This window comes from Camelus dromedarius, chromosome 14, assembly GCF_036321535.1.
Source record: "Camelus dromedarius isolate mCamDro1 chromosome 14, mCamDro1.pat, whole genome shotgun sequence".
Lineage (NCBI taxonomy): Eukaryota > Metazoa > Chordata > Mammalia > Artiodactyla > Camelidae > Camelus > Camelus dromedarius.
In genome coordinates this window covers 58,428,854-58,442,068 of record NC_087449.1, presented here as the reverse complement: position 1 = coordinate 58,442,068, position 13,215 = coordinate 58,428,854, and the positions used below count along the sequence as shown (strand labels likewise).

General features: G+C 56.9%; 1 protein-coding gene across 2 annotated transcripts in view; it reads right to left on the bottom strand.

Moving 5' to 3' along the window:
* Window positions 1–1,375: 1,375 nt before the first annotated feature.
* The window catches only part of ALDH4A1 (aldehyde dehydrogenase 4 family member A1), a 29,914-nt gene continuing 18,074 nt past the window's right edge, over window positions 1,376–13,215 (bottom strand). For both annotated transcript variants that reach the window (XM_031464199.2, XM_064493995.1), the window contains exons 8-15: window positions 12,951–13,138; window positions 10,486–10,559; window positions 7,223–7,419; window positions 7,023–7,070; window positions 6,102–6,254; window positions 5,273–5,394; window positions 4,333–4,451; window positions 1,376–3,609 (exon numbers count right to left, since the gene is read on the bottom strand). In XM_031464199.2, the coding sequence (XP_031320059.2) occupies window positions 3,497–3,609; window positions 4,333–4,451; window positions 5,273–5,394; window positions 6,102–6,254; window positions 7,023–7,070; window positions 7,223–7,419; window positions 10,486–10,559; window positions 12,951–13,138 (1,014 nt within the window). In that variant the 3' untranslated portion in view covers window positions 1,376–3,496. The remainder of the gene's footprint in view (window positions 3,610–4,332; window positions 4,452–5,272; window positions 5,395–6,101; window positions 6,255–7,022; window positions 7,071–7,222; window positions 7,420–10,485; window positions 10,560–12,950; window positions 13,139–13,215) is intronic.

Here is a 13,215-nt window from a genome sequence, read left to right as displayed (position 1 = left end):
CACATTAATGAAAATGAAGACAGGACTCTGTGAGGAGGGTGGGTCTGCACCCTGCCGCTTCCTCTGCCCGCCCCCGCCCCCCCATCAGGAGCTCCAGGTCTGCCTGGTGACCAGAGCACAGGTGGCCCCTCATTTCCTTAGCAGGCACGCCCGACTGACAGCCCACAGGATGGCGGTGGCAGGGACATCCGGCCCCAGTCAAATGGTTCACGCTCTAAGCCCAGACCTGCGGCGGGGCCCCCGGCCACAGCAGGGAAATGAAGAGGCTCCTTGGGCCACTGTGGACACGGGGACTTACTGTGGTGACCATGCAAAGAGGCCTGGGGCACCCAGGTGGGCACTGGGTCCTCGGGAGCCACCAGTCCCGAGTCTGGGGGACAAGGGAGAGCAGAAAGAACAGCGTGAGTGATGACTTGGAGCCACCCCTGCCCTCATTCAGTGGAGTCAGAGGCACTGGGCCAGGGGAGGACAGGGTAGAAGGACAAGGGCAGAGGCACAGCTGGGAGTCAGGGACCAGATGGAGCAGGTGGCAGGGAGCATGGGCCGTGGCTCCCTGGGTTCAAACCGAGCCCTCCCACTAACCAGCCGTGTGAACTTGGGCTCGTCATTCTACCTCTGACCTCCTCTGGTCCTTCCACAGAAGACAGGCAGTAGCTACCTGGTAAGGCACTCGGCCAGTAATCAGCCAACTCTGTGGCTGCCTCAGTGTGACCTTGAGCAAGTCACTCCATTGGTTCAGACATTAACACGGCCTTAATAATATCCTCTAGCTGCAAAATGCAGTTAATACCCCTCTTTTCCGTGAGCTCCAGCCAGGACACTCTGGGTGCTGCCCTTTGTCCCTTTTGCCACAAATCAGCAGCAACCCCTGGGTGAGCCAGGGCATGGGGGCTCTGCCAAGATTCGAGTCTCTCCCTCCCCCTCCCCACACCCCTGAGAGCCTCCGTGCCAACCGCCCTAACCGACGGACCGTCCCTTTATATTGTCTGCTGGTGCAGACAGGCCAGGACACGTGTGTCTTCCTCTCCAAGTCAGCTGGCCCCGGGGGGGTGGACCCATGGATTCCGGGCTCAAGCTAACTGGTCATGGTCACTCCTCGCCAGGTCACCTGGCCAGCTGAGCAGGTCTCTGCCAGCCACATGTGGACATCTGGACGGAGGAGAGAGAACGGGTTTTGGAACCAGACATGGGTTTAAGTCCTGGTGATACCACACCCTTGGCAAGTCCCTTCACCTTTCTGCACCCCAGTTTCCTCATCTGCAAAATGGGAGCGCGGCAGTGCTACGTCAGTATGCTGTCAAGAGACAAAACACACGCAAAGTCTTTGGCACGTGTATTAGTTGGGGTTCTGAAGAGAAACAGAACCTACAGGAGGCACGGAGACAGACATTTATTGTAAGGAATTGGCTCACACGATCATAGAGGCTATAAGCCCAAAATCTGCAGCGCAGGCCAGCAGGTCGGAGACGCAGAGGGTTACAGTTGAGTCCAAAGTAGCCATTGGCAGGATTCCTTCCAGCAAGGGGAAGGTCTGTCTTGGTTCTGTAAGGGCCTTCAGCTGATTGGATGAAGCCCACTTCCACTAGGGAGGGTAAACTGCTTTATGCAAAGCCCACTGATTTCAATGTTAACCACAACCAAAAAACGCCTCTGTAGAAACATCCAGAATAATGCTTAACTAAATATCTGGGCACTGCAGCCCAGTCAAGTTAACACATAAACTCAACTAACATAACACTTAACAGTGATTGTTACAGCAACGGGTAAATGGTTGAATCATTAATTCCATACCTGGTATTGTTCTAAGCACTTACATGCATTAATTCATTGAATTCTCATGAAAACCTGTGTGTGTGCGCGCGCATGCGCGATTACTTCCATCTAACAGACGAAGAGACAGAGGTTGGAGAGATTATGCAACTTTTTGCAGCTGGGATTTGAACCTAGCCCGTCTGGCCCCAGAGCTCCCACCACCCGTGGCAGGGACTGGCATCACTGGTGCCCACCCTTCCTTCCATCACACTGAGGGCACTGACACCTAGGGACACATTAGCAACACCATCACACTTAGAAGCTGACCAGCACCCACTGCCCCCGACCAGAGAGACCACCGATCTGATTACGTAGCAAACATTTTATTAGGTAGCATCAGGGCAAATCCCATTGCCACCTCACAGTGCAGAACCAGTAGAACCAGGAACACCTCCGGCCCCCGCGCTGCCTGGGAAACAACTGGAAGGACGCGGAGCCCTCGCTGCCCCAGCAACACTGGGACCCACCCCGACCATGAACCTGGGGAATGGCCACTCCAGCCCCATGCGGGCCCCATGCCAGCCATGCTTGAGGAGGGCCCCCTAAAAGCTGTCCTCCAAAGTCACCCCTTATTGCTCCCTGGCCACCCGAATCCACCCAGGATACATTTGCGAGTGTCCACCCATTGGCTGCATCAAGGAACAGGCCTCCTAAAGGCCAGTCCACACAGAGCAACTAACATGCCAGAGGGACGATTCTACAGGGGTCCTTGGCCCGGGCTGGACAGGGACCCAAGGCGAGGTCTCAGCGGGCTGGGAGAAGGTGGGAGCAACCTCTACCCCAGCCTGTTCAACCACAGCCAGTGGGAGCTGAGCTCCTGCAGGAAACCCAGGCCAACCTAGGCTCTGAGTGGCCGTCTCTAGAGGCAGGACCCACTAGCCAAGAGAAACAGCAGGAAGGTCCCACCACCAAGGTTTTCCACACTCACAGCCCAAACAGGAAGGACCAGCCCATTCCACAGCTCAGCAGGTGACCTGCAGCAGCTCCCGAAGCCCCACGTGAAGACGGCCAGGAAGCTGTGGGCCTCGGGGAGCACAGGCACGCTGCAGCAAGGCACGCAGGGTGTAAGGCGTGTGGTCGGGCACAAGTGCCTGCTGGCACAGGTGCATCTGGGCAAAGAGCTAGTGAGGAAATGGGTGGCCCCGACCCAGAGGGCAAGGCCAGCTGGCACCCCCACGCCCAGCAGCCATGACTTGCCAGCCCTGAAGACCACCCTGGTCACACCGAATCCTGGAGACCCAGAGAAGGCAGGGCCAAGGCCAGGAGCCTCCATGGGCCACGAGGTTTGCCAAGGGGCCCAGAGCTGTCTCCTTTTCCCCAGCAGATCTAGAAGCAACTCCACCGCCATTCCCCAGGTCCCTGAGCCACTGGGCCCCAGTGCAGAGGAAAGAGGGAGGGACAGGTGGAGGACCAGACAGCACCAAGGTCACAGCTACCAGATGGAGTCTCCAGGACAGCCGATGGGGTAAGGGGTGGTGGTTTTGATACTCCCCTCAGCGTGATCTCAAACCAGAGTCCAACACCTGACCCCAAGGGGTGGGACAGGCCAGGATACAGGCTGGTGGCGGGTAGGGAGGCAGGCCTCGGCCCTAGAAAGTGGGTTGTCCCATGGGGAGTGGGGTAGAGGGGCCAGTGCACTGAGGTCAGTCGTCTGGACGGACAGACAGGTGGCGCCGAGTGGGGCTCACTGCATGTACGCATAGCGCCAGTCCCCCAGAGGCTGGTGCGTCTCCTTGATGACCTGGGGTGACGTCCACCGCAGGATGTAGTGAGGACCCCCTGGCTTGTCGTTGGTCCCTATAGGAAAGAAAGGTCTGTTTATCTCCAAAAAGATACGACAGCTCTGGGCAGAAGGGAGAGGGGTGGGGAGGAGCCGATGGAATAAATGGGGCACCGGCACGCGCAGCAAACAGCTAAACTAACCCTAACACAGCCGCAGGGGCCGGCGCTTCCTGAGAACATCTGTGCAGAGGGCACTCAGCCAGAGGCCGGGAGTGGTCGGGGGAGGCAGGAGCCGCTGAGCAGGCAGGAGCCCACGCTCCCCTCCTGGGAGCCACAGGAGCGTGGTGGAGGGAGGGCACTGGACTGGGAGTCGGGAGACCTGCATTCTGGCCCTGGCTCCTCCACTAGGCAGCTGGGACATCTGGCAAGTCACCACCCCTAGCCGAGCCTCAGTTTCCGCATTTATAAATAGGAGGCATTGCACTGACATGACCCAGAGTATGATGGTAAAAGGTGTGGGTGCTGGGACCTAAATCCTGGCTCCACCCCTTCCCAGCCACGTGCCCTTGAGCAAGTCACTTCTCCTCCCAGGGCCTCAGTTTCCCCCTCTGTAAAATGGGAAGAATGGAAGCGCCTGAGCTCATGAGGCTGTTGGCAAGGACTCTGAGTTAGAACAGCGCCTGGCCCACAGTGCTCAGGAAATGGTGCTATTCCTGCTCCTCTTAACACCCTCGAGATAAGAGACAGAGGGTCTCCCACCAGGAACTCGGCTCCCCTCTGGAAAGGGTGCCCACGCACCGGAGGCTCGGGCCCCACCGAAGGGCTGCTGGCCCACCACAGAGCCAGTGGACTTGTCGTTGACGTAGAAGTTCCCGGCAGCATTTCTCAGCATCTCTGTGGCCTCCTGGATGACGTTCCTACAAGGCAGGGCAGCGGTAGGAGGGCAGCGGGCTCACCCCGGCTCCAGCCCCAGGGCCAACCTCCAACACCCTGCCCCAGCCCACACTGGCTGTCCCGGCGAGCATGTGGCCAGTTGCCAGCTGGGAGCCCTCGGACACGCTCCTGCGACACCTGGCCTCAGCCTCCTCCTCTGGGGAGGGTGTTGGCACGCCTCCCCTACAGGGCTGCTGTCAGGACTGAACTGGAAGATGAGGGTCAAACTGCCCGTACTCAAGGGAGTGGCCCGTCCTGGCCCAATCTTCCTACCCCCGGGAGCTGGGTGTGGACCTCCCGGATTCCTGGCCTTCCCCTCAGGTCCCAATCCCGCCTCTACTTTCAGAGGCAGAAAAGGGATGGCAACCAGTGCCATGGGGAAAGGAAAGGACAAAACCTCAAGCTTACTGTCATGGCACCCAGGTTCGAATCCCGCCTGTGCTGGACGAGCAGCGTGCCCCTGGCCCGAGCCTTCCCCCACCGCAGACTGAAGCCATGATCTCACTCGGTGGGCCCGGTAGGACCCGCAGGAGCAGGTCAAAAGCACTGATTCAATATCCCTAGAGTCAGCGACCAAGAGTGGGGCCCCAGAATCTGCCTTTTAGCAAAGAGCCCAGCTGTCTCTGGGCATCTGTGCTTGGGAGGCAGATCTCCAGTCAGGGCTGAGGTAAGGGTAATGGAGAAAAACTTGAGGGCAGCATTATTACTATGATCCACGTCCAGGAGGGCGGTCTCCGGAGACAGCAGGGTCCTGTGGGGACAGGGCACCTGGTGGGACTGGAGCAGAGGAGTTCTGGCCACTCACTTATCCTGGGCGAACACTGCCCCCGTGAGGCCGTAGCTGGTGGTGCTGTCGACCAGCCGTAGCGTCTCCTTGTACTCGTCGTCTGGGTAGACATACACGGTCAGCACAGGCCCGAAGATCTCCTGGGAGAGAGGCCCCAGGGTCAGGCCCCGCCTGGACCAGCACCCAGTCTCCCAGCCTCCCTGCTCTGGCCTCTGCCTCTCCCCGGCCCCCCTCTTCAGCCCCCGCAAGGGCCAGGCTCTGCCTCCTGCTCGGTCCCCTCCCCTCCGAGGGTGGCATGATGCTTAGCTCCTGCCCTGCCCACCCCACCCCAACCTGGCAGAAGACCCAAGGAAACTTTCTGGCCTCCCTGCCAGCCAGACCCACACTCAGAGCCCAGGGCCCAGGCCCTTGGAAAGGGGAGACTTCTGGCAACAGCTGGTCCAGGGGATGACATCACTGTCACCCCGGGCAAGTGCCCTGACCTCTTGGAGCCTCGGTTTCTCATCTGTAAAATGGGAACGATGTACCCACCTCATCTCAGTCAAGGGCTTGGCCCCCTGTCAAGAGTCTACAGACTTCAGCTGTTAAGATGGCTGCAGGGGCCTGAGTGGTTGTGGGCAGCAGAAGTGCTGTGACACCAGCCCGGGTCAGCAGTGCCAAGGACAGAGATGGGGATGTGGGGTCTGGAGGCCCGAGCTCAAGGCCTGGTTCTGCGCTCACTGGGCGTGAGACGTTCCCTTTGGAGGGCCTCACTTTCCTAATCTGTGAGATGGGCTGACGCCTGTGCTCATGCCCTGCTTGGGTGAGAGGCTGCCCCCTCCCAGCCCCAGGCCACCAGCCATGTCACCTCCTTCATGATGGGCTCCTGGGGGTCCTGGCTCTCGATGATGCAGGGCTCCACGAAGTAGCCCACGGAATCGTCGCACTGGCCCCCCGCCAGGATGGTGAGGCTCGGGGAGGAGCGGGCATGTTCCAGCCACTTTCTGATGCGGCCAAAGGACTAGGGAGGGCGGGGGACGGGGAGGGGCGTCAAGGGCCGGCTGGAGGCCATTCCCAGCAGCAGCCCCCCAACACACTCAGCCCAAACACCTGTCCTCAAAGGGCCCAAATTCTGAAGTCGAGGGAGGTGCTGGGGGTGGGGGGAGGCCCTGAGGACAAAAGCCAGGGCCTGAGTGAGCCATGGCAGAGATGAGGGGAGATATGCACACTTGCGTGTGCATGTGTGCACACACACGTGGTAGAACTACACGTATATGTCCCTATAAACATCACACACAGACATAAACGTTCAAACAGCCACTTTAGGTATGCCTGTGTTATAGGTGTGTGTCTTCATGTAGACCTACACGTGCGCCTATATACATGTAAGAACCTGTACACAAATGTGCACACACGCGGGCAGATTTGCTTACGTGTGCAGACAGGTGTGCACGTGGATGTGCGTGTGCATGTGGGGGACCTACGTGCACGCCCGCACACAGAGACCTACATAAACGTGTTCACGGGCAAGCGCATGTCCAGGTTTATAGGTACAGACGTGCGTGGCTATTTGTATGTGCGCAGCTTGTCGAGCGCGCTTGCAGCGGGTGCGGGAGGTGAGTTCTTCTCTGGGTATAGATGCCTCTGCCCTTTCCAAGGCTAACGCAGCGGTGGGGATTGCAGGCTTCCCGGCTCAGAGCAGTGGGTCTGGGTCACCCCTAGAGTCTCCCTCCTCTCCCACCCAGCCCAGAGCACAGCCCCCCAGGAACGCCCTGCTTCCCACCCGTACCTTGGCATCAATCACTGCAGAGAAGAAGGTCCCGAAATCCTCTGCAGGCTGGAGGCAGGGGAGACACAGGAAGAGATGGAGTGGCCGCGGGCCCAAGACAAAGGGAGCCCCCTCCCCACACGCCCTGGCCCCACTGCACGGGAGCCACCAATCCCATCAGCCACCCGCTGGGCCGCAGCAGGGATGAAGGCGCCACTCACGTCGCCCACTTTGATCCTGCCATGCTCCTCCAGCAGCCGCCCTTTGATCTGCGGCCACAGCGAGCGGGGCACGTAGAGGCGGGAGCAGGCTGAGCACTTCTGGCCGCCGTACTCGAAGGCGGAGCGCAGGGTCCCGCTCACCACGCTGTCCACATCGGCGGAGCGGTGTACGAAGTGGAAGTTCTTCCCCCCACACTCTACAGGGGCCGGGGTTGGGAAGGGGGATGAGTCAGGGGGCAGGCTCCCCTGGCCAGCCCAGGGACCTAACACACTACCTACACCTGTCCGCAGGGTCCTGGGAACAGCACTGGGCGGACGAGAGTGAAAGAAGGCAGTTAGAGCTGGACAACCTCCCAGAAACTGGTGAGCAGGGCCTGTCCCCCACTCCAGAGATGAGAAAACTGAGGCCCAGGCAAGGGTGAAGGACATCAGCAGTCATTGAGACCAGCGCCCCCATTACGCAGATGAGAAAACTAAGCCCAACATAAAGGCAGAGGAAGGACCAGATTCCAAGGCTCTCCAGGGCTGGTCCATTCCCAGCAGTGGGCACAGCTTCCTTTTAGCCTTCCCCTGACCCCCCAACCCAGAGAGATGAGAGGGGTCCAACTCATGTTAACAGCCAGGGCTGGTCTTTCTTCCCACCCCATGGTGGGGACATCCCTTCCCAGTCTCCCCAGCATGAGGGGCCTCAGAAGAGCACTGCATCCTCCTGGCCTTGGCTTCCTCACTCAGTTAAATGTTAGCTAAGAGTAGCAACTGTTACCAAGTCCTAACTACCTGCCACACTCAGTTCAAGGCATGTTGTTCACAGCAGCTCCTTACAATAGCCAAGACATGGAAACACCCTAAATGCCCATCAACAAATGAATGGAAAAGAAGTTGTGGTATATTTATATAATGGAATACTACTCAGCCATAAAAAAGAATCAAATAATGCCATTTGCAGCAACATGGATGGACCTAGAGATGATCATATTAAGCAAAGTAAGTCAGACAGACAAAAATAAATATCATATGATACCACTTATGTGTGGAATCTAAAAAAAGATACAAATTTTATTTACAAACCAGAAATAGACTCCCAGACACAGAAAACAAACTAGAGGAAAGCAGGCGGAGGGATAAATTAGGAGTATGGGATTAACAGATACATAGTACTATACATAAAACAGATAAACAACAAGGACCTACTGTATAGCACAGGGAACTATAATCAATTTCTTGTAATAAAATATAATGGAATATATAAAGAATCTGAAAAACTATGTATATGTATACAATTGATGTGTATGTACAACTGAATCACTTTGCTGTATATCTGAAACTAACACTGTAAATCAACTACACTTCAGTAAAACTTAGCAGAAAAAAAAAAAAAAACAGGTTATGTTACCAAGCACTAACTACCTGCCAGCCTCAGTTCAAGGCACTTTGTGCTCCGTCTCACTGAAGCCTCCCATTATTATTCCCATTTTAAAGACAAGAAAATTGATTCCATGGTAGCAGAATGTATTCAGATGTGGGCAGTTGGAGAATGACAGCCATCAAAGGATTGATGGACCTCAAATAAGCTGCTGTTAACACATCTGGTTACTACCATAACATTACTAATACAACTTAATGCCTCTTCCCCTTACCTCTGTGGGGAACAAGCAAAAAAAAAAAAAAAAAAAAAAAAAGACAATAAAATTGAGGCATAGAGAGACGAAGCCTCATACTGGAGGTGGGGAAGCAGTGGTCTCTCTCCTTCAGGGAGGTTGTGGGAAGGAGACAGCAGGAACCGCGGACAGCGAAGGGGCTCACTGTTCCCCATCTTGTGAAGGTTGGACTAGGGCACAAGGCGGGGGGGGGGGGGCGGGCTGGAAGTTGCAGATGCTACAGCTGGTCCTGAAGGTCTCCTTCCCTGACACCCCCATCAAAGCTCCCACCAGCTCAGGGGTGGGGTCCAGTTTCCCTGTGGGCCCCACTTCACCCCCAGGAGCAAGAACGCTGAGCCACCAGCCCCAGCTGTGCTGTTACTGCGCTGTATGACCCAGACAGCTCGCTCTCCCTCTCCCCACCCCCTCACCTTGATCTCAGCATTTTCCCAAAGTGTGTTCTATGAAAAATGTGGTCCTTGGGGGTCTCCGTAAAAACAGGATTCTACAGCCCAAAGAGTTTGGGAAACACCACAGATCAGCCCCTGCTCTTGAAGATAAGCAAGGCGTACTGGGGCATTCAAGGCCCTGAGAAATCCGACAGGTAAGGAGTTCGTTTTGCTCTCAGCACCGTACACGCCAAACTTCCTTGACCGTGAAACTGTTTCTTTGTGGGCAAATGATTATTTCAACAAGACCGAGCCCTGCTGACCCCCCAGCCTCCTCTCCTGCACTTCCACCCCTCTTCCCCAGCGACACTGGCCTTGTTTCTTCACACACAAGCTCATTCCCACCTCACGGCCCCTGCCTTTGCTATTTCCTCCGCCCAGATGTGGGCTCTGTCACAGGGCAGCCACCAGCTGCACGTGGCTATTTCAATTCAAATTAATTAACATGAAACAAAACAAAACTCGCACTTCCTCGGTCCCGCCAGCCACATTTCAAGTGCTCCATAGCCACACGTGGCCAGTGGCTACCAGATTGGACAGCACAGACACGGACCACGTCCATCATCCCAGAAAGCTCCACCGGACGATGCTGGTGTCCATGACAGTCCATCCCCTAGTCTTTGCAAGGCTGGCTTCTTTTCATTGGTCAGGTTTCAGCTCCAATGTGTCCTCCTTGGAAGAAGCTCCTCCCCACCCAGACACCCTAGGTCACGGTCACCCACCATGTCCAGTCTTTGGGCGTCCCTGCCTGTCACCTCTTTCCCCTCCTTTAATTATGGGCAGCCCTTCTCACTCCCTAAAAGTCATTTATCTCTACAGTTACTGTCTGCCCCTCTGCTGCTGGAACAGAAGTTCGTGAGGGTTGGTTTCTCATCATCTCTGCACCCCCAGTGTCCAGAAAGTGTCTATGTATATACTTAATAATTTACTTGCTGAATGATGAATGAATGAAAGAATGAATGAAAAATGCACACTCTGAGGCATAAGTGCTCTGCACAATCCCCAGGACCTGCCAGAGCAGGGGCTCCACCTACAAAGGAGTCCTCCGCTCCTGCAGGGCCCACACCGCCGCCCCACCTCCAGGGACATCACCTCCAGCTTCTCCTCTTTCATGATGGCCAGGGGAGGGAGGGATCCCTGGGGCCACAGGGGAGGGCGCAGGGAGGGGGGCCCTTACCTCCAGCCAGGCGTGGAAAGGTGCGGAACCGGTCCAGGTTCTGGGCCACCTGCTTCCACAGGTGTTTGAAGGTGCTGAAACCACAGGATGGGATAGGGATTAGGGTCCCCGGCTCAGGGAGCTGAGAGGGTAACGGACCTGGTGGGTGGAGAACAGGCCCTCCCAGAGGAAGGGGCTGGGAAGCCCAGGGGGGAGTGCCAGGGTCAGTAGCCCTGCAGGAGGCAGGTCTGGGTCACAGTGGTGGGGGCGGGGGGAGAGAGGGCTGAAGGTGGTGGCAGTTGGAAACGGGCTGCATTCTGGGCCGACAAGAAGGGTGCAAGGGGAGGCTCGGCGGCAAGACAGAGCAGAGAAGGCCCAGGCTTTGAGGCCGGGGGTGCTAGCTTCGAGTCCTGACTCAGACACACACAGCTGTGTGATCTTGAGCCCATCACTTAACCTCTCTGAGCCTCAAATTCTGTGCCTCATCTGGGAACTGTGGAGAACAATTCTGCCTGACAGGGCGGTTGTGTGACAGCTCTAACTTGAGTCAAGGGCTTAGGACAGGGCCGGGCAGGCTGCGGGTGCTGGGGTTGGGGTGGGAGGCAGACGCTGCTGTGGTCTGCGAGGGGTGCCCTGAGCTCACCCCCAGGCTCCCGAGACCAAACCAAGGAGGGTCCAGGGAGAGGCAGCTCAGGCCCCCGCCTCCTCCCCGGGCTCCGAGTGTGACCAACCTCGGCACCACAAAACAATAAAAATGCTAATCACCAGGGAGCTGGTGACACAGTAGCTAATACTAATTTATGACTTTCCCACCTTTAAGCCTGCTGTTCATCAGAGCGTGGCAGACGGGGGGCCAGGCCCGCTCCGCCCGTTAACAGGCAGGGACCCGCGGGGCCCGCAGCTGGCAGAGCGGGCCTTTTGGAAAACAGCCCTCCTCAGCAATTCTAACGCTGCCAGCGTCACCCGGCAAACCTTGGTGGGGACGGGGTCGGGAAGCCTGAGTCTGGGCAGAGAGGGTGAGAAGCCACCACAGGTGTCCCTGGGGCACCTGGAACGGCCGGAGTGGAGACCACATCTCCACCCAGATGACCTACAGGACCTCAAACTCAAAGTGATCAGCATCTGGATCATCTTCTTCCCAAGGATGCCAGGTGCCCAGCCATCTGGGGTGCCCACCTTGATGAACGATGCCCACATCCTGCCCTGAGCCTGAATGTTCCCACTGACTGGCCCCTGACCCCACAGACAGGTGATCAAGTCTCCCTGCTACTTCCTCACTTGACACAGCCCACTTCTCCCCGTTCCCACAACTCTACCCGGGTTCATCTCTCCCTGGGTGTGGACACCTCCTAACCCGTCTCCTGTTTCCAGCTGTTAGACTTGCACTCAGAACAGCCAGAGCGATCATTTAGGATGGAGGCTGCACACGCAGAAGCCCAGGGACGGGGGTGCCGGGCAGGGGATGAGTGAGACAGACCAGGTACCCAGAGACCCAGGGCCTCTTGGGATGGTGGGGAGCCAGAGACACCCACCCGCCTCCAGCCAGCGGTATATATCGAAATGTAAGCCCAGTGCAATCAGTTCTCACAAGAGGCCAACACTGGATTTTTGGATTTTTATATGGAACTGTCCCAACTATACAAGCTTGGATCATCTCTATTAGGAGTCAGAGAACACATAGCCACTCACCAGGTCCAACTGGAAACCTACGGTTTGTAATCTCTGCTTGAAACAGATAAGCCACTCCCCCTGCATAAACCCTGCCATGGCTCCCATCACCTTTAGGATAAAGTCCAGAGACCTTTGCAGGCTCACAGGACCTTAAAGTCATAGGACTTAAATCCTTCAAGAGGTAGGAACTTGCCCACTCCACGCATTCGCTGCTGAGCCCGGCCCCCACAGGAGCTCAACACACACGAGTTGAGTGAGTCAGTGAATAAATGTGGGATGGTGATGGAACCATGTCCCACCCCCACCCTCTGACTCTCGGCCCCAAGCTCCACAGTCCAGCCCTGCAGGACCACGTCCACCTCCCAGAGCACAAGAAATTGAACCTTATGCGTCTGCATGTCCTGTTCCCTCTCCTAGAACACTCTCCTCCACCTCTGTCTGGCCAACTCATCTGCTTACATGCCACCTCCTCCAATTCATTCCAAGGTCCCCCGTGCCCTTTGCAGAGACAGAGGTGGCACCAAAATCCATTATTGTCAAACACCCTTAGGCTGTTTCCAGCCTGTGATGCTCTTTGCTGTTCATTACCTACTTTGATCCTCACAATTACTCTACATGGTAGGAATCATTGCTACTGTTATACAGGTGAGTGATGGAGGCTCAGAGGTGACGTGGCTCACCCATGGCCACACAGTGAGGAAGAGGGTACAGTCAGTGCCTGACCTCTGGGTTTACAACCTCAGCTCCTGGACAGAGGTGACAAGGCCTCATAAGCATCCCCGGACCACCCTGCCCACCCCACCTCGGGGACTTACGGCACACTGCCTGTGAAGTTGATGCCACACAGGTGCTCTGAGCTGGTGACAGTGTCCCCAAACGTGGGCCCGTCAGCTGGCACAAACTGGATGACGTTGGGGGGCAGACCGGCCTCCCGGAGGATGCGGTAGATGGCGTAGCTGGCCAGCATGGCAGTGTCACTGGGCTTCCACAGGACCACGTTGCCCTGTCCGGGAGGCATGGTGATAACCCCAACTCCCACCCTACCCCAAAGTATGGCCATCCCTCCCCTGGAACCAGCGG